Below are 22,998 nucleotides of genomic sequence, written 5' to 3' on the forward strand. Positions count from 1 at the left end.
ATTAGAATGTATGCTCCTTGAGGGTAGGGGATGTTTGGGGGTTTTTGGTATCTCCAGCATTCAGCATACAGTAAGTGCTTAATCAATACTTGTTGCCCAGCTACAACAATTCAACTCTGCCCCTTCCTTCAAGACCTAACCTGAACTGCACACTTCATCTAGGAAAGGCAATTCCAGTGGACAGTGATTTTTCTTCTTCAAAACTCTACAGCATTAAGAGCCCACATCACACAATCTATTGAGTTGGCAGGATTGTGATTTTGTTTCTGGAGGATGAGAGGCTTAAGACCAGAGTCAGAAAGTCCAGGGTTCAAATCCTGCCTCTGATACTTATGAGCTGTGTGACCTGGGCAGGTCATTTAAACCTATCTGAACCTCAGTTTCCTTATCTGTAAAATGTGGATAATAATAATACCTACCTCACAGAGTTGTTGTAAGCAATCAAATGATAAGATGCATATAAAGTTTTTTACAAGTCTTAAGTCACCATGTATAGTGGATAGGTAGCTACCCTTAGGGTCAGGAAGGGTATCCCCCTCTCTCCAGTTCTGTCTCTATTTCTCTGTGTCCTCTCACTTTCTCTTTCTTGTCTCTCTCTTCTTTCTGTTTTTATTTCTCTTCTTTTCCTCCCTCCCCTTGATGAGTTCAGACCCATGGTAAGCCACTTAATATCTTACCGCTCTAGGGAATGCTCTAAAATGGTAAGTTTCAGAGAAGTTGTCCATGTGTGTTCAGAGAGGGGAGTTACTCAACATGAGCTCCCAACATAAAGGAAATCTATGTGAAGGAAATCATAGATCCAGTCCAAAAAAAAGCTGGCTAGTAATTTTTTAGGCCAAGCAGAAAGAATCCAAGGAGGAAGAAAGACTAAAGAGACAAAAGAGAGAGGAGGAAAGGCTCCTGACTGTCAGAAGATCAGTTAACCTTGGTAAGGACTAAAGAACTTTCTTCCTGAAAGATGGAAAACTGGGAATGGGCAAAGGCAGACACATTTTGAATAATGGAACAGAAAATATCTAGAGTTCATCTCAAATAGCTCTGATATGTTCAACAAAGTAGTAAGTGAGGTAATTTCAGGTATATAACAGGTGGAGATAGGGACAGGGAGTGGATGTGATTTCATTGGGAACCTCAGGGAAATCTCAGGTGAAGAAACACTCTATCCATAGAGGTTGGCAACTTGTAGCCTTAGAGAGATGCTAAGGGCATTGAGAGATTAGGTGATTTTTTTCCAGGGGTCACACAGACAATATGTGTCAAAAGTAAGACTTGAACCTGACTTCAAGGCCAACTCTCTGTCTCTCTACTATGATGGATTCCCTTGATTTATATAACGGGTATAAAATTAAAAGTATATAATTTAGGAATTTTAATGAGATCAGACATCATGTAATTTAAGTATTAAATTTTAATATTAAATCTGAGTTTATGTATACACTGCATTTCCAAATTATTAAATGGGAAAATTTTCCCCCTTTTTTGATATGGTTGTTGGAGAAGGCAATAAAGATAAAATGGCAATAAAGAGAAAATGGCAGACTCAGCCTGCTGATAGGAATCAGTTTAGAAGAAAAACCATTTTACTCAGGAGTGAAATCATTTGGCCAATTTCAGATGATCAGTTCCATTTAGTTTTAATATATTATAAAATACAGCAAAAACAAATCAACCACTTGTTTTGTAGTCTACAAATGTTCCCTTGGTCTTGTCTAGACTGATTTAAGTTGAGCTCTGGGTTCTTATAACTAGATTCTATATTGTTGCATCCAACAGGATAGTGAAGAAAAACAGGGCTAGGAACTGGGAGATCTGAATTCTAATTCTGCTTCTGTCACTAAATCAACATATGACTTTGGGTGAGTCACTTAGTGGAAAGTGTTCTGGAGTTTTACAAGGAAGGAAGCTAAGACTCTGTGGATTCCTTCTACTTATAACATTCTTTAATTTTGTGAGGGGAAGCGTGTCCGGTTGTTCTGAGGACAGAGGAGAAAGTGAGGTGGGTAACTTTGCATAGCCCTCTCTCACTTAAATCCAATTCACTTGCAAGTCATGGCATCACCTTCCTGATGTCATGGTCTTCTTTGAGAAGGAAGAACAAACAACAACAATTTTGTGAGACATCAGAGATCAGTGGTCTAGCCTCTTCATTTTGCAAATGATAAAGCTGAGGCTCAGAAAAAGGAAATGATGCTTATAGTCACACAGCTAGAAAACAGAAAAGCCAGATTCCAGATACAAGCTTTTCCCACTACACCAAGCTGCCTCTCAGGTCTGATCTCCCCTACTAGAAGGTAAGTGCCTTGAGGGTAGGGACCATGTGTCATTCATCATTGTATTAAGAAGAGGCAGGGACGTCAATTTTGAGTTAATATAAACAAAATCGCCCTAAAACTAAAACCTTCCAAAGGATCAGAGTTGTATCAAAGTAGAGAGGGCTTCCTTACTTCCTCAGTAACGTAGGCAGGATGGCCAATTATCAGGAACCTACATTGCTGTTCCTCAGATGAAACATTCCATACCCCTTCTCAGTTTCTTTGCACTGGCTGACCACCATGCTGGGGATGCCCACCATCCCTATCTCAGATTCTGTGAATCCCTTTTTTCCTTCAAGGCTTAATTCAAGTGCAAACTCCTAAATTCTTTTCTCATCTCCCCAGGTGCTAGCGGTCCCCCTCCCCACTTGTGTTTATTTTGTATAGACTTATAGATATATACACTATTTCCTCTGTTAGAATATCAGCCCCTCGGGGGCAGGAACTTTTTCATTTTTGTATTTGCAACCCCAGGCCCTACCACTCGGTATCTAGCACACAGGCATAGATTAATTATTTGTTTGCTGTTGACTGATTTTTGTGGAAGTCATTTTTGCCTTAGGAGATGTTGTAGATGATCTGAGATACTCCTTTCAAATCTAAAGTCTATGATCCTATGACTCTTTTTGTCCACCATCAGCCTGGTCCCTGCAGCATTGGCTGTGTGGTATCTCTGTCCTGGGAATATTTTAAAGCACTTCACATGCTTTCTGATGGCTCTGATTACTCCTTCCTGTCAAGTAGGGTGGGTAGAGATGACTTTTCATTGTACATATGGAAAAAAAGAGATCTAGTAAGGAAAAACAGTATCTGCTCAAGATTTAGGGATACAGCAGTTCTCCCAATATGGGGCATCATCCTCTGAGGGTAGCCAAAGACAGTCATGAAGATGGATGTTACTAAAATTTTAAGTGCTTTTACTCTGATTTGTAAAGGCCACGTAACTTGAAGTCAAGGGTTTCACATTCCCCACAAATGAACTCAACACTCATTCTCCCAAGAAACTTGTCGTCATTAGCTTTACCTGGATTGCTTAATTCTAATTCCACCTCCAAAAAATAAAACAAAACTGGGAACTCTAATAGGCATGCTCCCTTTGATAGTGTAAGTTTGCCTGTCCTACACCAAGCCCATTAGCCAATGAAGGGAGAGACTGATGAGAGCTTTGGAAAGTACAAAGTCATGCTCATGGTGACCATTGAGAATAGTGATGACTGTAGTGATTGTTACGATGATATGGTCCATCATTTAGTTAATATACTATATCCGTTAGGGAAAGGGGGCTGTGCCAGGTACCAGAGTGGATACAATGATAAATAGGACCTAGTCCATATCTTCAAAATGTAGTAGGTGATGGTAGTGGGGGTGATTGAAATGAAAATGAAGAGACAAAGGGAAACAGACAGAGACACACAGAGACAGAGAAAAAAATTGAGGATATGATAGTGATGGCACAAACAGTGATTTGAGTGATTATGGTGATGGAGATGATGATGTTACTAGTTATGGTAGGCATTGAAGCAGATGGGAAGTACAGCGGGCTTGGAGTAAGGAAGACCTAAGTTCAAATCTGGCCTCAGAAACTTACTAGTTGTGTGATCCTGGACAAATCACTTAACTTCTGTATGCCTCAGTTTTCTCAACTGTAAAATGAGGATAATCACAACACATATCTTGCAGGGCTGTTATGAGATATTTAGAAAGCACTTAGCACAATGCCTGGCGTATACATAGTAGATACTATAGAAATAGTCGCTCCCTTTCCTTCCAATGGTGATACCAATTGGCAATGCCAATTATGGTAGCCATTGTGATGGCAACCATGATGATGCTGGTGATAATAATGGTAGCACAGTCTGAATAAGTATCTGAATGATGGCAATCAAATAGAGAAGCAATTGCATCTTGCCCATGATTGATGGATCATCAACAGACACTTTTCAGGGACTTCAGGTCCATGTTCCAAGACCTTTTCAAAGGCAAAATAGAACATCCAAACAGACTATGAATATCCTGGCATATTCAGATTTTCCATAGTTTACATAGTACACTCACAACAATGACAATAGTCAAACCTTTTAGGAACTTTCGATTACACCTTTTCCGTTACTATCTCTACCCTCAGTCTTATCCCTCAGACCTAAATTCTCTAACCTTAGCCAAGCAATCCAAAGCTGTACCAACTTCCCTAAGATCAGATCCATGTCAGATGGAAGGATCCAGGAAAAGGATAGAAGAGAGGGAGATAGACAAATAAAAGCAAAAAGAGAAAGAGAATTTCCAGAAAAATATGAATTCTACCACTCATTGTTAGGAAGTAAAATTGACTCAATGTCACTGACAGTAACTAAGTTATTTAGAATGGTGGTGACTGAGTGAATGGTTCAGAGCAACTTGGATGAAAGACCACAGGAAGTAGACAGAAGGCAGGACAGGCAATTCTTTCTTCACCATGGCAGTCTGATATCCATAAGACACACACTAGAATAAACCCTCAATGCTGGGCTAATGTTAGAAGACCCTGTGGCTTTATTACAGATCTCTTATTCTGTGATCTTGCTATTCAATTCAATTACCATTTATTAAGTACCTGTTTTGAATAAAATACAGTTCTATGTCTCTTATCTTAGGATTCCATGATTTGTGCTCCAAACTCTGATTTGACATCTATAATCTAGATACTCTATAATGCAGATTCTATAGTAACGTTACTAATTAGCATATTCTCCCAGTTTTAATTAATTCTATTGCTGAAAATTTCTGTTCTAGACACATTACTTAATGATTCAACTATTCCATTCCATATCTCCAAGCCAAGATCTTAAATTTGATAGTCCAGAATCTTTAATTCTACTATTCTATTGAGACCTATTATTTTATAGGGCTATTCTTTTTTGGGTTCTCTCTACAGTCTAAGCAGGGAAGTATGGAAGTTGGGTCAAAAAACAGGATAGCATGGGTCAGGGAATCCATTACAACTTTGAAATTCACAGAGGGCTGTAGGCCAGAACTCCTTACTAGGTCTTAATACTATGTTACTACTCAGGGGAAACCAAGGGACCACAGGGTAAGAACAGAGGAAAGGCCATTTATGCGAGAGAGAAGACATTTTTAGAAGAAATAAAGAAGAAAGGGATACAGGCCAAGATTGGGGGAGAGGCTATTTATGTGATGGAAAAAAACTTAGGAAGGGTAGGAGAAGGTTAAGCCACCTGCAACCCTTCCAACCTTGGGGAATGAACATTAGAAGTGAAAAAGAGGTGTTATGGGCCATCCATTTGGCAGAATGGGGCAGAAAGGAATGTATGGTGCCAGAAGTGGGGAGAAGAATGGAAAGGGACACACATGGCAGGTATAATCAGCAGCTCCTAGAACACTATACTTTCTTCAGTACCTCTGTCTTCAGACGTGCCCTCTCCTCATCATTCCCCACTCTCCTCACCAGAATGCCTCCCTCCCTTGTAGCCCAGTGCAATGGCATCATCCCCCCACCAGGCCCAGCGCAAACCCCAGCTAAACTTACACATCAGCCTCCTCCCAAAGGATGCAAGTCTGATTCGTGGTGCCCTGGTGGGGTGGAGAGAAAGAAGGAACAGACATTAGACCCCATCCCCTGAGTTTCATTCTGCAACAGCTGCCTAAGACACTCTAGGGAGGGGTAAAGAAGGTTCTCTTAGGCAGTAATACATTATTCACACTTTAGTAGGGATTGCTTTATTTTATGTCATCAAGAATAAATCCCTATGGAAAAGAAACATACACAGCCCAGAGTGAGGGAAGGAGAAAAAAAGCCCACAAAAACAAAAGTTGGTGTAGGAGTTTGAAAACTTGACTTTTCATTATCAATTCAATGTATGCAAATCTTACTCTCTCCTGCTTCTATACCCTAGGCTTCAGTTTTTTTCTTTATAAAATGGAAGGCCAAGGTAGACTAGATGATTTCCAGTTCTAACATTCTCTGTCCAAGGTTCTAAGAGTCCTGCCAGTTCTGACAGTCTAAGGTTCTGTGGCTTTCCAAAGAATTGGGGCTTTTTCAATAACATCTGTGAGGAGAGGGGAATCATACACACTCACACATGCACCCATACTTGTACACACACATCAATATACTTTCCTGTGTGCTCCCAAGTATGTATGCACATACACACTATCACATCACATCCACACAGTAACTGACACATATTCATGCCCATGTATACCCACAAATATTCTTATCCCCATTTATTAATACAACATATGCTAGTACCACAAGATCATACATTTAAGGATGAGAGTGACTGCAGAGATCAGTCAACTATTCCATTTCACTGATGAGAAAATGGAGGCCCAGGGAAGAGAAGGGACTTGTCTAAGGTTACACAGGTAATAAGTAAATTCTGTTTACTCATTGGTGAGTAGCACTGTGGCTTAACGCCAGGTGCTTTGACTCAATTCCATTTTTCTCTCATTACACCAGAGTGCCACATACACAGAAAGTTGAACACATTTATACCCACAGTTACATGCACATATACATACTCACATGTTCTATGAATATAGTACAAATACATCCACACACCCACATCCTTCAAAATGCACATGTACACATGTGCAGACCCATGTATAGACATATTTAGAAACACCTTTACACACATGTATAACACTTACATTGTACATGTGGGAAAACTCAATCTCCAGAGGGGTTTGCAGGGATCGAGGGGCAGGCTTCACAGTCACTGATATAACTTTTGAGTTTAGGACAGTGGTATTCCTGGGGAAGAAAGGAAGAAGAAGCTTTGAGAGGAAATGTTGAGCCCTAGATCCCAGAATAGAGTCCCCCATACAACTTGGGGAAGGGTTCTAAGCCTAGGGTCTAGTGAGGGGAGAAGGATCAGCTTGAACCAAATCTTTCCTACCTGTGCAAGGCTAGTATACTGCCAAGATTCCGGTACAGAACGGTGCCAATCACAAACACAGAGGAAGCATCGGTCTCTGTAAAACAGCCCTATCACGTTAGATTCAAGTAATGTTCTTGCCCATGGCCTCAAGACGCATGTGCATGCAGATCCTGCCCTCAGCTTCCTGTCCTCCCATCTCCCCCATTCCCTTAGACAAAGCTTTGTTGGGAAGCCTTAGATTCAATTCACTTAATAAGTATGTTATGAGTTAAATTGAATTGATAATACTACATACAATCAGGTGGATTTCAAAAAGGCTGAATGATGGGACTCAACGATTAGTCATCAATGGTTCCATTCCAACTTGAAAAGAAGTCTAAAGGGGAGGGACCCAGGAATCAGTGCTTGGCCCTATGCTGTTTAACATTTTTATCTGTGACTTGGATGAAGGTAAAGATGACTTCTAGATAAAATTATAGAAGACATGAAGCTGACAGAGAAAATGTAGGGTTAGAATCAGAAGATAAAATGATCTTGACTGGCTAGAATGTTGGACTGGATTTCAGAAAATTAAATTTAATAGGGACAAATATCAAGCTCACATTTGGGCTCCAAAAATCAATTTCATAAGTGCAATATGAGAGAAGCATGACTACGTAGTAATTTGTCCAGAAAAGGATTTAGGGGTGATACCGGATTATCAGCATAATGTGGGTCAACAGTGCAGTATATTAGCCTCATCCCCACAAAAAACAAAGCCATCTATGTTTGAATTAAGAGAGGCAGGTGAAAGATGAAATGACTGAGGAAACAAAGGTTCAATGTGCTGAGAATTTTGATTTATTAAGCAATGCATGTCAATTGCCTAACAAATCAGGGCCAGGTCCCTTTTTCAGTTTGGGCTGGATGCTGAATACAGGGAGGACAGACTTCTATACACTAAAAAAAAACACAAATAAATACACAATTAATCACAAGGAAACTATACAACATTAGGTAATTTGATTTCTAATGAGAGGAAAGAGTAGAGACTTTCCAAGTTGGGAAGGGAAGACTAAATAGGTACAATTCGCTGAATTCAGAAAAATAAGTATCCCACTCCCCCCAAACCCCCAAAGTGTCTGTAAACAACCAAAGGGACATGGAAACAATAAGTGATTGGTCAGTATGGGACCAATTGTCAGATAAGACATATGGGTTGTTTAAGATGTACAATTGTGAGAAAACTTTTTGTATCAATCTTTGGATATGACTGAGTTTCTGATCAGCATAACTTAAGTTCTTAGTATGGGTCTCTAAGCATTGGGTAGATGCGGTCCAGCTTCCCAGGCATGCAGGGCTAGATTCAAACAATACAATAAGGTTTTCTCCCAATAGCTCCTCATTGTGCTATTTCCTTTCTGAACAGGAAATTTCCCAACCTGGTTAATCCCAAGCCTGGCTTTTGTTACCATGTAACTACATGATTGGTTGTCAGATATGACTCATGTTTGGAAACAAAGAGAATTAAGGGAATTTCCTGCTATGATATATGTCAGGTCAGTCTGTGCCTCTAAGGCGATAAGTCATGACACTGTTATAATGATTTCTCTCCTTTTCTTTCCTTAGCAAATTCTTATTATAAGGCAGGTGAGGGGTAAAAGTTTTGTGAGTACAATACTAAATCTATTCATTGACAGATTGATCCTGAAACATCTCTGTGTTACTATAAAAGGATGCAAGAGTGAAAAATCCTACAATTTTAATCTGCATTTGTCATCAAATTATAATAGAGGGAGGAAATTTTCCAAAAGAAAGAATTAGACAAAGTAATAAGACAAAGATGTAATATAAAAGTTTTATAATTAAACAGAATAATAAATTTTGAGAAAGCAACGGGATTGGATTTTTTCTCTAATAACTACATACATATGTATATAATTGGCTTCCAGATTTATCTAGTATAGAAATTCAGGCTTTAATTGTGCTTCAATAATAAGTTCTCAAAATTGAAGTAAAGATTTCACATACAAAATTGCCTTGATAATCATAAAGAAAGTAAAATTATTTTTCCATTCTAAGGTATCTGTCTGATAATTTTAAAAGGCAGAAGAGGTAGACTCTCATGATTTTTTTCTAGATTCTTATATCAGGTACAGGATTTAAGTTAAGATGAAAACAGCAAGTGGTATATAAAAATGAAATTTTCTGAAGTTTCAGGTTAGGGTAACCAAATTTAAGAGATTGCACTAAACTGTGTTATCTTGTTACTGGAAGATTTTTAGAAGAATTACCTAAGACAAGTGATTTGGATTATAGAAGCAGATCCCCCTTCTGCACTGCCCTGAGAATGAGACCTATTCCAGAATGTCCAAGAGAAGAGATCCAAGACCAGGAACTATACGAGACATCTGGGACTCAAAAAGTGTTAATTAAATAGACATTGGGAGTGGGTTACTAAGATACAAGGAAACAATGCTAGTTAATATTGATGATCATTATTGTACTGCTTTAGTGTTCTGTTTCATGGTGTTCGTATTTATGTTTAAGTTTTCTTGGTTACCTTGGTAACAAGTAAATCTCCCTTCTCAAAATTAGTCCATTTAAACGTTCAAAGTACTTTGATCTGTAACCTGACCTATGTAATTCTGATTATGAGCATATGAAAAAAGCCTTATAGATCTGGCTTATACAGATGTGAACCATGGAGGGAGTGGGCTACCCACTGCCCCATAAATCAAAAGCAGGCATTGAAAAAATTGAGGGAATTGAGATTAGAACAGCAAATGGTTAATTGTGGGAACTGAGTGAACCACACTGACTCCATCTTGTGACTCAATTCTTGAGCTAGCTCAGCTTCCTTTGTGTTTCAATTGTGGATCTAGTCCAACTTCTGTCTTGTGAGAAAAGTTTATTCAATTGAGGGAATTGGAAGAAAATCATACTGCATTGTTTGAACCTAGCCCTGTATGGCTAGGAAGCTGGACCACCTCTACCTTCTGCTTGGAGACTCTTAACTAAGGATCTAGGTTATGTTGACCAGAAATTCAGTCACATTCAAAGATTGATGCAGGGAGTTTTCTCACAACTATACATCTCAAGCAACTTATATGTCTTATCGGAAAACTGGCCCCATATTGACCAATCAAAGATTGTTTCCATGTTGCTTTGACTGTTTACATATACTTGGGGTGGGGAGGGGAATGAGACATCTCTTTTTCTGAATTCAGGGAGTTGAATCTGTTTGCTCTCTCCCTCCCAACTTAGAAAGTTCCTATTCTTTCCTCTAATTAGAAATCAGATTACCTAATGTTGTACTGTTTCCTTGTAATTAATTGATCTTATTTGATTAATTGCTTTATGTATAAAAGTCTGTCTCTTCCTGTATTCAGGATCCAAACCTAAGCTGAGGAAGGGGCCTGATCCTGATTTGTTAGGCAATTACTCAATAAATCAATATTTTCAGAAGACTGAACCTTTGTTTCCTCAGTTATTTCATCTTTCACCTACCACAGTTAGAATTTCTAGATTTAGGAAGGTAACAGTCTCCCTGCTTAGACCACACCTGAAGAACAGTGTTTAGTTCTGGGAATGCCATTTTAGGGAGGACTGGACAAACTGAAACATGTCCAAAAGAGGGTGACTAGTCTGGTGAGATAAATAAGAGAACATGACATGTGGAGATAGAAGTTTTCCCCCAAGAGACTGTAAGCTCCCTGAAGACCGGGACTTTTTATTTTTGTATCCCCAATAGTAGCACAAAGTCTGACACATAAAAAAAGGTCAGTAAAATAGTATGTGCATATATCTGATGGAAAAATAAGGCAGTAGGATTATTGGCATGTAGTTCACTTGAAGAAATGAGACTCATGGATGTGTCACTTGGGAATGTGGAATGATTTGTGTCTCCCTTAGGAAAATGTCACTGGGGTATTGTTTTGTGCATGAATAATTTGGAGAAATAAAAGCGTGGGACAGAGCGTTCATATGACCATTGGGAAAGGAGTGTAATATTGTGTCTAAACATGCTTTCTTTGGGGAGACAAAAACATGGAATATTTTGTTCCTTGACAAAAATCACATAAGGATGTCCTCCATGAAGGATTTAGGTGACTTTGTACTTTCCCAAAAGAAAGAGGATGGCATTATATTCCCATCCTTCCCTACTTCAAGCATGAGATCAAACAATAGGAAAGACTTCCTGGTCAGGTCCTTCTTGACCCTGTGGTAGGGCATCCCATGACAAGGAGACAGAGACAGATACAGTACTCTAACTGTGAAACCCAAGGCTTTCTTTAATTCTACCCCTTACCCATCATCTCTAGTCCAGAAGCCTAGAGTCCCTCTCACCTGCAAGACCAGTAGAGAAGACACTTTTGGAGACAGTGACCTTGTCCTCAGACGTCCTTGACCAGTCACCAGGTGTACGCCAGCCTTTCATAGGGAAGCTGATGTCAGTGGCACCACTGGCAGGGAGCTTGTGGATGCTGAGGACTGGGGAGAAAGGGAGAGAGAAGAGTAGGTGGGAAGAGATAAAGACAAACAGAGAAAAGATACAGAGACAGATGGAGAGAAGAATAAGGAGGAGGAGAGAGACAGAGACATAAACAGGGTAAGAAGGGGAGAAGGAGGGAGAGAGAAAAAGAGAGAGAGGAGAGGGAGAAAGAGAAATAAGAAAGAAAAAGAAAGAAAGGAAGGAAGCAAGGAAGGAAGGAAGGAATGAAGGAAGGAAGGAAGAAAAAAGATAGAAAGGAAAAAGAGAGATATGTTGGATGGCAGAATCAGCATTGAAAATATAGCAATGGATCAATTCAATTGGGCTGGTCAGAAACTAACAAGATAAAGTTTAATAGAAATAAATGTAAGGTCCTGTACTTTGCTCCAAAAAATCAATTAGAGAAGTGCATGGAGCAGGAGTTGTAGTTAGACAACAGTTCATGTGAAAACATCTGGGGAATCTTTATGGATGAAAAGCTATAACTTAAAATAACATTGTAAGACATGGGGAGGAAGAAGGGAAAGAGTAGAAGCCACATTTAGCTGTCCAGTAACTTTAGTGAGAGGACAGCTAGTGGAAGAGTGGATAGAGTGATGGGCCTCCATGGAGTCAAGAAGACTCATCTTCCTGAGTTCAAATCTGGCCTCATTCACTTACTAGCTGCAAGTGGGCAAGTCACTTAACCCTGTTTGCCTTGATTTCTTCATCTGTCAAATGAGTTGGAGAAGGAAATGGCAAACCACTCCAGTATCTCTGCCAAGAAAACCCCAATGTGTCTGACTCATGAAGAGTCAGACACAACTGAAATGACTGAACAATCTCAACCTCAATGAAAGAGATAATAGTTCCATTGTCCTCTCCTTTAGTTAGGAACCATGGAGAACACCATGTGTAGTTCTATGCACCACATTAAGTCCAGAGGAGGATGGGTGGGAGACGAGAATGTGTAATTTAAGGATCAATGAAAGGAACTAGGGACACTTAGCCCGGAGAGGAGAAGACTTGGAAGTGGGGCAAGGGACAACATAATCCCTGTCCTTAAACATCTAAGAGGCCATCATAAAGAGTAAGGAATAAGCTTATTCTGCTTGCGCCCAAAGAGATGAACTAAGGGAAAGTGTCAGGAAAGTAGATTTTCCATCAACTTAAGGAAGATCTTCCCAACAGTCAAAGTCTTACCACAATGTAATGGGAAAGAGGGAGCTCTCTGTTACTAAGAGTGTTCGAGCCTAAGGTTGATGACAAGAGTCAGAAATGCTATGGAAAGATTTCTTCCATAAAGAGTGCCAAGCTAATATGATGCTTGAGGGCCCGGCAGAAAGACAACTAGACTTGGATTTTTTTAAAACTGTTTGAAGTCTATTGCTGGCACTTACTAACTATGTGACTTTGGATAAATCACTTCACTTCCCTCTTTCTAACTTTCTCTGGCTCTTTTTGAAAAAATTCAACCCAAGTGGCTATTGCAGAGTTTTTTTCAGCCTCAATACCAGGCTCCATATGAGCTTGGATGGACTCAGTTTTCTCCCCTGAGAAATAATGTTTTATACTAAATTCCTTAACATTTCTGGTATCCTATGGCTCTACATCTGGGCTTTCCATATCTATTATACTGCTGAAAATATAAACTCTGATCCAGCTTCCTCTCTCCAGAATGAAAAGAGATTTGGGATCCATTTAAATAAACAAACAAAAGAAAAGTGATCACGACTTAACCATCAATGCCCCCATATGAGACTATTTCTCAGATTGGAATCATAATAGAAAATAGCATTGGATAGTATACTATGGTAACTCTGCTTCTTAAGTACCATCAATGGCTACCTATTTCCTCTGAAATTAAATACAGCTTCCTCAACTTGGCATTTAAAGCCTTTCACAAACTATCTTCTGTTTACTGTTCTAGGTTCAATTCACATTATTCCTCCTAAAGTACTCTGTGTTCTACCCACAGTAGCCTACTTGTTCCTTCCCATTTCCACTCTCCCCTCCATGCCTTTGCATACATGGTCCCCAACACCCAGAATTAGCTCCCTCCTTGTGGATGGCTCTTAGAATTCTTAGCTTCCTTCAAGACTCAGTTCAGGTGGCACCTGGTACAGGAAGCTTTGGTGATCTCATTAGTTAATGTCCTCTCCATCCTCAAAGCATCCTGTATATACTGACCTGTTTTACATGTTGCAATCTTCCCATGGAAATTAAGCACTGTGAGGACAGGAGCAGTTTTTCATTTTGTCTTTGTCCTTCCAACATAGGCCAGTACCTCGCACATGAAAGTCATTTAGATTGTTAAATTGAATTGAATAGATCTGAGCATGTCAGTTGGAAGAGACTTCAATCAATCAACCAAACATGCATTTATTAACCTTAGAGCATAGGATATAGAGTATCAGAGCTGAGATGGATAGCACAGAACAGGCACAAAATAATATGATGAGTAGGAGCCTTTAAGCTCATTATCTTTTTCAATGCTTTCATTTTATAGATGAAAAACTGAAGTCAGACATGGAAAATGACTTGGCCAAAGCCACAATGAACTGGTGGCAAGACAAATTTGGGTCCACAGCTTCTGACCCTTTCCATTCTGTCCTAGCACCTGCATCTCATTCCTTAGGGGACATTGGTAATGGGGAACAATGATAAAAAGAAGTCACTGAACAGCTATAAAAAGAACCATTAAAGACTGGGTTGGAAATGGAGTTGGACTAGGCCTCAGATGTTTGGAAAACCTCAACCTGAATAGGAATTCTCTTTATTCTCTTTATCCCCAACAAGTCATCATTCAATACCCCCTTGAAGGATTCCAATGAGGGGGGACCCACTCCATCCCCAAGCATCCCATTCTGCTTTGGCATGGCTGTTAGGATGTCTTTCCTCCTACAGAACCTGACTGACCATTATTATGTTAAGCCTAGATCAAATATTTCATGCTACTTCCTGTCACATATCCATATTCTTGCCAAACTGGTCTTGCCTATCTCCCATTCTCCTCTTGCCTTTACTACAATTTCTCTGCCTTTGCTTGGCTTGAATGGAGCTTCTCAACCCTTCTCCTTCTGCTGGGGTTCATCCCTTCCCTCACTGCTAAGATAGGGTGCCACCGCTTCTAAGAAGGTCTTCCTGGTGACTCCACCACCACCACCCTAAATCAAACTGATCTCTCCTTCCCCAAACGTCTCACAGGACTTTGACAGGACCCCTACTTGCCCATTTACATCAGTTTCCCTCCATTAGACTCTAAACTCAAGAGCAGCATTTAGAATAACAATTGTAATAACATTAATAATGATGATAACAATAATAATTATAGCTAAAATTTAGGAAACACGTTAAGGATTTTTTTCAAAACACAACATACATTATCTCATTTGATTCCTAGTGTCTGTGTTTAATCCAATTCGATTCAATTATTATCTATTAAGCAACTACTACGTTCAAAGCACTGGGAATAAAAGGGCAAAGTGAAAAACAGAAACAGCTGCTGTCTTCAGGGAGCTTACATACTGCTAGAAGGATACAACATGTAAACATTAAACATACATGTGCATCCATGTACGTGTGTCTACACATACACGTTATAATTTGAGGAAGGATCAAGAGTATTAAGAACCAGTGGGAGGGGGTCAGCAGGAATGGTTCCCTGTAAGAGGTGACACTTGAGTTGAACCATGAGGGAAAGTAAGAATTTGGAGATAGGAGATGAGGAAAGAGTGAATTTCAGGTATAGGGGATAGTCCACCACTCAAAGTCAAGAAGGCTAGAGATGGAAAACAGAGTCTGAGAAAAAACAAATTGACTATTGTGAATAGAATGTTGAGTACCTAAAGATTAATATGAAATGAGTCAGTAAAGGAGGTTAGAGCCAGACTATGAAGAGATTTACAAATCAAAGAGTGGAGTTTTTATTTTCTCCTAGAGGAACAAGTGATCAGTTAAGATGCCTGTGTAGGAGAGTTACATGGTCAGTCCTGTATTTTAGGAATATTTGTGGAAGATGGATTGGAAATGGGGAAAAGCTAGTGGCAGAGACACAAATTAATAGGCTAATAAAATACTGCATGGAAGAGGAGATAAGGGCCAGTGACTATATGGGTGGAGAGAAAAGAATAGATGTCAGTGAAGAAATGATAAGATTTGGTAACTGATTGGACATATGGGGTCAGAAAGTGAAGAGTCAAGGATGACGCTGAGAACGTCAATCAGAGTAAATAAAAGAATGACTGTATATAGCTTTGTATATACCAAACACTGGGGAAGCATGGCCAAGTAGTTAGTGGGGGAACCATTACTCAAACCCAGGTGTTCTTATTTCAGATTCTATACCACTGGGAAACTATGAGGAAAAAGGGAGATTTCCAGCTGGTGGAAGGCATAAATCTTTAAGAGGGTATTAGGAATCCCAGAGGCTGATGGACTGATGTCAGTAGAAGAAAGAAAGGGGAAGTCATCTTGCTTTTCTGAAGACCATTCACAAGAAGCAAGTGAAGGCTGGATGACTGCTCCAGGATGTTACAGGGGTGATTTCTTACTCATGTACATGTTGGATAACCCCTTCCTAACTCTGAGAGCCTATGATCCAACTCTGGGTTTGTGTTGACCCATTGGACAGGGATGAAGGGGCTGAATCTAGAGTGGGGGTGTTTAAGGTACTGGCATAACCTGCTTGGGCTAATTTATTTACATATTACAAAGACTAGAGATGAAATCACATAGAAAATGAGAGAGAAAAAAGAAGGAAAGAGGCAGGACAGAGAGAAAGGGAAGCTCACCCAGGTTGTCTGTCACTTGGTAGGAATCTCTGAAATCCTTCATGCGGAAGCCAATGACGTCCACAAAGTCCTCCACCAGGCGGAAGAGCTCCTTAGCATTGGGGCCCATCTGATGAGATGGAGATGGGATACAAGCACAGAAGGATAGCTTCTCAGAGGCTATCTAGTCCAATTCCCATCCAAAGTATGGCTCCCTACCAAACCCCTCCAAGACTTCACTGAAAAATGATCATCTAGCCTGCACTTCAAAACCAGTGATGGGGAACTTATTATCTCTAGAGGTAGCCCATTTTACATTGGGGCACAACTGAAGCATTTCCTTATGTTAGGGCAAAATTTGTCTCCTTGTGATGCCTCACCCCCAACCAATATGATCCCAACTCTGTCACTTGAGATAAGCAGAACAATATGATTCCTATGCCCCATGAAAATCCATCAGATATCTGCAGGTATCATGTTTTCCCACTAAGCTCCCTTGCTTCTCACTCATTTCTGACTTTAACAGTCAAAAAATGAAGCATGCCAACCCCCAAATACATTCTACATATGTATTTAGAAACATGAATTCATGCAGTTGAAGTCCCCTCTGTGTGTTAAAGAAATCTAGTCCTCTTTATTATCTAAAACCAAGAAATAATTTCCCTCAATCCCAACCAAATAAAAGGGGAATAAAAGAGAAAAAGAAAATAAAAATAAATCCAGATAATTTAAGAGACATCAGATAATTCAAAAGTTATATCTTTTTTTGTCAATTTAATTATAATCTATAATTCATTATTCTGTCCATCAACTCTACTAATCTTTTCTGTTTGATTAGATCCCAACTTATATTTTAATGAGCTAGCTTCCCTGGGTTTACAGCATCTAGGATTAAGCTGGCAGAAGTGATAGCAAGGCTCATTCCGGGTAAGAAATTTGCAAAGTGTTATCTCTAAATGTGGATAATTGAGAGTTGGTACTATACATGCCCATTTGCGTAAAGGAATGAATTTGGGTAGAGAGTGGGGATTATTTCTGGTGATGCATGTGTCTAGAGAAGGGTAATGAAGGTCATGTCCTTTGGAAGAGTTTTAGGCTCTTCCTCCAGTTAATTAAGGGATCCTGGAAAAAGGAAGAAGACTTGTTTGTCTCTAGTCCATACCAGCTGGGCCTCCTCCCACTTGTCCCGATTCTCTTCGGTCAGCAGGTTGCTTATAATCTGGACAAAATTCTGGAAGAGAGGGAGAGAAAGGACAACATGCTGGAGCATTTGGCATCCAGGCCTGACTTTGTCACAACTGGGGCATACCATAGTAAGCACAAGTTAGTGTTTCTGTTTCTTCCATTTCGCTTCACTTCTGCTGAGAAATTTCCATATGAAGTGAGTTATAGAGGAGGCTGTGGGAGACACAGAGCAGCAAACACATAGCCCCCAATTCTCAGGAAATAGCAGGAAGATGGGGAAAGACAAAGTAATAATGATGGTGATGTAGTATTATTAGTTATGATGGTGATGGTTCTGGTGCTAGTGCTAACAAAGATGTCAATGGTGGTAATTGTATGATAAGAGTTACAGTGACTGTGGTCATGTGTAATGCTAATTATGAGAGTTAAAGATCTTCTCTGCCCATTAATGGGCCTGCCCGTTAAGAGAAGTTTGATTAGGGGAGGCCCACACCTTTTGTTAATTTTTTAATGAGGCACTGATTTGTAAGGGTTGTGATGTCCTCTGGCTCTGAAAAGTGTATAAATACTCTGAGGTGAGGTTTTATTTGGGGACTTACTCACTGGAAGTGTTTGCGTGCCAGATGAGACTTTGGGTAGCCACGAAGGAGCCCCCCAGCTTCGAAAACTCAGATGTTGGTGCTTCTCTCTCTGGTAACTATGTATCTATGTAATGGTCAGACAGTTGAATCTGTCTGTTGATCTGTGAGATATATATATATATATATATATATATATATATATATATATATATATATTGTGCTTATGGTCAGACACTTGGAAGCCCTGTCTGTTGATTATTATTTCTTTGCATTTTCTCTGAAGTTCAGGGGGCGGACTTTTTCCCCTGAACTAAGTGAATGATATACGTGCTGGATTAAAGTGATTGTTGGCCCCTCAAAAGTTGCTTTCCTTTTAGAAAAGCAGATCTAAGAACCTGTACAGCAGGCTCTCCTGTGTATGTCAGGGTCCTTGCGGATACATCGTGGTACGGTGGGAGAGCAATGATAATGCTGGTGATGACGACGTTGATAGCAATGCTCATGGTTGTGACTTTGCAGTGATGGCAATAGCAACTGTAATATTGACAGTGGTGGTGGTGACACCACTGCTTAATAGTGAGGTTAAGAGTGAGGGCAATCAGGGTGTTCAGGAGGATGATCTTCAGTTGCCACCCTTTGGGCTTCTCCATCAGCCCACCTGATTTCCGGCTTCCTTTCGTATCCTGTTTTCCTCCATTAGAATGCAAGTGCCTTGAAGGCAGACACTGTTTTTTGCTTTGTTTGGTCTTTCACATTTCCAGCACTTAGCACAGTGCTTGGCACATAGTAAATGCTTAATAAATGTTTACTGACTCACTATGATGGTGTGGGTTAAAATGATAGTGACAGCCAGTTGGTGACTTTATATAGTAATAGTGGGAGGGATGGTGTGATTTAAGTACTGATTATGGTGTTTTTCTCATTTGATCAAATAAGATCCATGTGAAGGGTCCTTCAAACCTTAAAATGTCTGGTGTATAATAATAAATATTGATTAACTGATTGATTGAAAGGTGAGATGTTGCTGTTATGGCAGTAATAAATTGTGATAATCAACAAATCATTGAGCAAGCTTCTAAAATCTGACAAATATTATGCTAGGCATTTACAATGATGAAGTAATCCTTCAAGAAACTTACAGTTGGTTGGAAGGGCAAATATGATAGTGGTAATAGTGAGGGCAATTACAGTGTTGGTGTTTTAACAGAGGTGGTGACATCAGTGATGATGATGATGGTGTCATGCTGTTGGCAATGGTGTGATGATTTTAGTGGTAATGACTGATATTGTCACGGGAAAGGCAGAAATACTCAGCCTTTATAGTAGTCTGTATTGTTCACTAGTGGGGTACGTTTCAGTTCCCTACTCCTTGATCCCCAAAGGGCCAAGCAGACTTTTATCCCAGCCCCTTACCTGCACATCACCCGGGGTAGGGCTGTAGTAGGCTCTCCGGAAGATCTCGGTCATATTCCTCAGTACATCAATGGTAGAGAGGAGGTCCCCACTGTAGCTGGTCCCATCCTGAGAGATCTCCACCAGTGTCTGGATCACCTCTGACACACCCTCACCTGGAATTCCCCTCTGAGCCTTTGCCAGATGCTCCCGGGTCTGTGGAGAAGGTTGGAGGCAGGGGACTGGGTATGATGACTTCAGTACAGCAAACCAATTCTCAGCATCATAGTCTCAGGGGTACATCATATCGACCTTAGATGTCATCTAGTCCCTTCTCCCATCCAATGCAAGAATAAAGACAACTTTACCGACAGGTTATTCAGACTCTTTATGAACATTCTGCAGAGATTTTTAAATCCCTTTCCTAGGAGGCCCACTATGGCCTGACAGTCAGGCAAATCAGATGGAATTTCTAAGGGACTCAGCTTCTGAGAAATTGAAACATCCCATTCCAAGCCCCCAAATGACCACACTTAGATATGACCTTTGATTTTTCCAGTGAAAGGACAGAGGAAATCTGATTGGGACCAACAGTCTCGTCACAGGCTCATACAGGAAAGTTAGAAACAAAACTGCTCCCATGTCCCCAGAGGTGAAATAGCTACCAGCTCCTCTCTATGACCTCAAGAAATGGAATAGAGAACAGTGGTGGAGAAATAGGGAAAAGAATCTAGAGGAGTTAAGGAGAGGCAGGGTTTTAAAGCTGAAACTTACTTTAATGGGTCCCCAGGAAGAAAAGGATGGAGACATTTTGAGGGAAGGGCAAGGAGGGAGAGAGAAGGATGAGGATGAGAAGGGCACAAAGGATAAAGGATAGAGGAGGGAGAAAAAGCGACACGGAGGAAAAAGGAGAGAATCATAGAATCACAGAGTTTTAGAGCTGGGAACTATCCTAAAGATCATTGAGCCCAACCCCTTCAATTTACAAATAAGTAAATGGAGACCCCACCAAATTAACTGACTTGACTGAAGTCACACAGCCGAAGTATGAATACAGCCTAGGTCTTTCAACTTGCATTGCACTGCCTTTTTTTGTTTTTTTGGAGGCAATCAGAGTTAAGTGACTTGCCTAGGGTCATGCAGCTAGTAAGTGTCTGAGATCAGATTTGAACTGAGGTCCTCCTGACTGTAGGGCTGATGTTCTGTCCACTTCACTGCCCTTTTCACCATAGCAAGCTCAAAGAATGCTAGAGCTGGAAAGGTCTTCAGGGGTTATCTCATCCAACCCCCTAATACCAAGCAGGAATCCCCTTTAAAAAGGACCAAAGACTGGTTCCCAGAAGGGAAGGGAAGAGGTAATGGAAGGATCTGGAGAATGAGAGAGGATAGAAGGAAAGAGGGAAATAGGAGGGAAGAGGGTAATGGGAGTTGAGAAGGAAACAGAACGCAGAGGCAGAGGTGAAGGAATCAACAGGCATAAAAGGTGGGGATGGTCTGAGTGGACTAAGGCAACAAGGGAAGGCTTCCCAGGGAAAGTGGGGCTAAATATGGGTCCTTAAGAACAGGTAGGGTTTAGACAGGCAGATTGGACAGGAGAGGGAATTCCTGGTGTGAGGATGGGGATAAGCAAGGTCTTGGCAGTGGGAATTCACTGAGTTACAAAACCAAAGACTATCAGAGCTGGAAACTACCCTAGAAACTATCTAGTCAAACCTCTACATTTTACAGATGAGGAAAAATTGAGTTGTAGAGAAGGGAGAAAAGACTGACCCAAGATCGCAGTTTATTAGGGTCATAGCCCCAACTTAGAGTGCTAGAACTGAAAGATCCTTTAGAGACTATCTGCCCCAAATGCTTCACCTTTTGGAAGCATGCATTGAGACTCAGAGAAGTTCAATGATTTGCCCAAGAGTGCACGATAAGGTAGAGGCAGATAATGTAATATCTAGAATATCAAAGCCAGAAGGGACCTTAGGTGCTAGAATGTAAAATGTCAAAGTTAGAAGGGAATCCTGAAACACAGAATGTTACAGCTGGGAGGGACCTTGGAGGCCATTCTAGCCCAATGTCCTCATTTACAGAAGAGGAAACTGAGGCCCACAGAGGTCAAGTTACTTGTCCAAGAGCACACAAGTGGTGATAAATAAAGCAGGGATAATATCCAGGTCCACTGGTTCTAAGGCTAAGGATATTTCTACTGTTATCATTTCAGGAAACATCAGGATTTGTCCTTGAATCCAGTGTCCTGCATCCAGTGTCCAGATGTTCTGTTCATCCTTCGTTGCTGAAGAAGACCATGCTATCAGAGAAATGATGGTAGAGGAAGAGACCACATCTCTCTTGGGAGTGGTTGAGGGATGGAGAGGCCCTGAGTCAGGGAAGAGGGGGATGGAAGGGCCTACTAAGGGGTCATTGGTTCCTCACCATCATTTGGATGTTCCGGTAGTCGATGGAGATGCACTTGATGTAAGTGGGAGGCTCCCAGTAGGCGATCCCTTCCTCATCCAGCACACACTTCCTGAGGATGAGGCCTAGGGTGGGGTTAGGAAAAGGGGAGGTTCAGGTTATGTCTCAGAGAGCTCCCCAGAGGTCATCTCATTCATTATCTTTCATTAATGGAGCATAGAACCATAGACTCCTATATCCCTTTTCAGAGATTTCAAGAGCTAGCTGAGCCTCACCACCCCTGTATGTTACCCTCTTGATGCCTAGAACTTGACACAACCTTGACTCAGGGGTCCCTAAACAGTCATTGGGCTGTCCTGTTCACCCTTCTGTCTCTTGTTAGGACCAGAGTAGAACCAGGGTGGGGAGGGACCGTAAAGATTTTGAGGTCCAGCCCCTTCATTCTACAAAGGAAAAAAACATCCAATGAAGGAAAGGGATTTAGCTAAAATCAAACAACAAGGTGAAAACATACTCAGGACTAGAACCCAAGTATCTTAGCTCCCAGGCAAGGGTTGTCTGCTCTTCCCCTTGAACCTTGTTTCTTAAAAAAAAAGATAAAGAAAAGAAGAGAAACCTCTGAAAAGCACAGAATATTAAATAAATGCTAGGTATGATTGTTGTTAACAGGGGTGGTTCTTCTCAGGATCTCTTAAGACGATACACTCTCTGAGGGAAGGGCTTCTATCTGTTTCTCCTCCTCCTCCTTTTCTCCCCTCTCCCCACTACTTCGTAAGTAATGCAGAGCACAGGAATCAGTATAGCTTTTTGGAAGAGAGACCAAACATATTCTCTGTGGTCCCAGTGGGGGGAAATTGCAGAAAGGCCAATTCCAGCACAGCTCAAGAAAGATTAATAATTGGAGCTATCTATGAGTAGAAAAATGCATATGCTGGGAGTAATGAATTCCCCCTCAGTGACAATATTCAAGAGAAAGCTGAATGATCATTGGCCAGGAATACTGGGGAAGGAATTCTTGAA

At 40.7% G+C, this 22,998-nt stretch overlaps 1 protein-coding gene across 3 annotated transcripts in view; it reads right to left on the reverse strand.

Annotated features, from left to right (window-relative positions):
• ADGRB1 (adhesion G protein-coupled receptor B1) overlaps window positions 1-22,998 on the reverse strand; it is a 262,780-nt gene that overhangs the window by 125,514 nt on the left and 114,268 nt on the right. For 2 of the 3 annotated variants that reach the window (XM_072602911.1, XM_072602909.1), the window contains exons 10-17: window positions 21,997-22,103; window positions 19,594-19,788; window positions 17,577-17,645; window positions 16,436-16,544; window positions 11,519-11,662; window positions 7,208-7,283; window positions 6,960-7,062; window positions 5,836-5,879 (exon numbers count right to left, since the gene is read on the reverse strand). In XM_072602911.1, coding sequence (XP_072459012.1) covers window positions 5,836-5,879; window positions 6,960-7,062; window positions 7,208-7,283; window positions 11,519-11,662; window positions 16,436-16,544; window positions 17,577-17,645; window positions 19,594-19,788; window positions 21,997-22,103 — 847 coding nt within the window. Of the gene's footprint in view, window positions 1-5,835; window positions 5,880-6,959; window positions 7,063-7,207; window positions 7,284-11,518; window positions 11,663-16,435; window positions 16,545-17,576; window positions 17,646-19,593; window positions 19,789-21,996; window positions 22,104-22,998 lie in introns of those variants that run through there. The other variant, XM_072602913.1, reaches the window with a different exon arrangement.

This window comes from Notamacropus eugenii, chromosome 4, assembly GCF_028372415.1.
Source record: "Notamacropus eugenii isolate mMacEug1 chromosome 4, mMacEug1.pri_v2, whole genome shotgun sequence".
In the NCBI taxonomy this organism is placed as follows: domain Eukaryota; kingdom Metazoa; phylum Chordata; class Mammalia; order Diprotodontia; family Macropodidae; genus Notamacropus; species Notamacropus eugenii.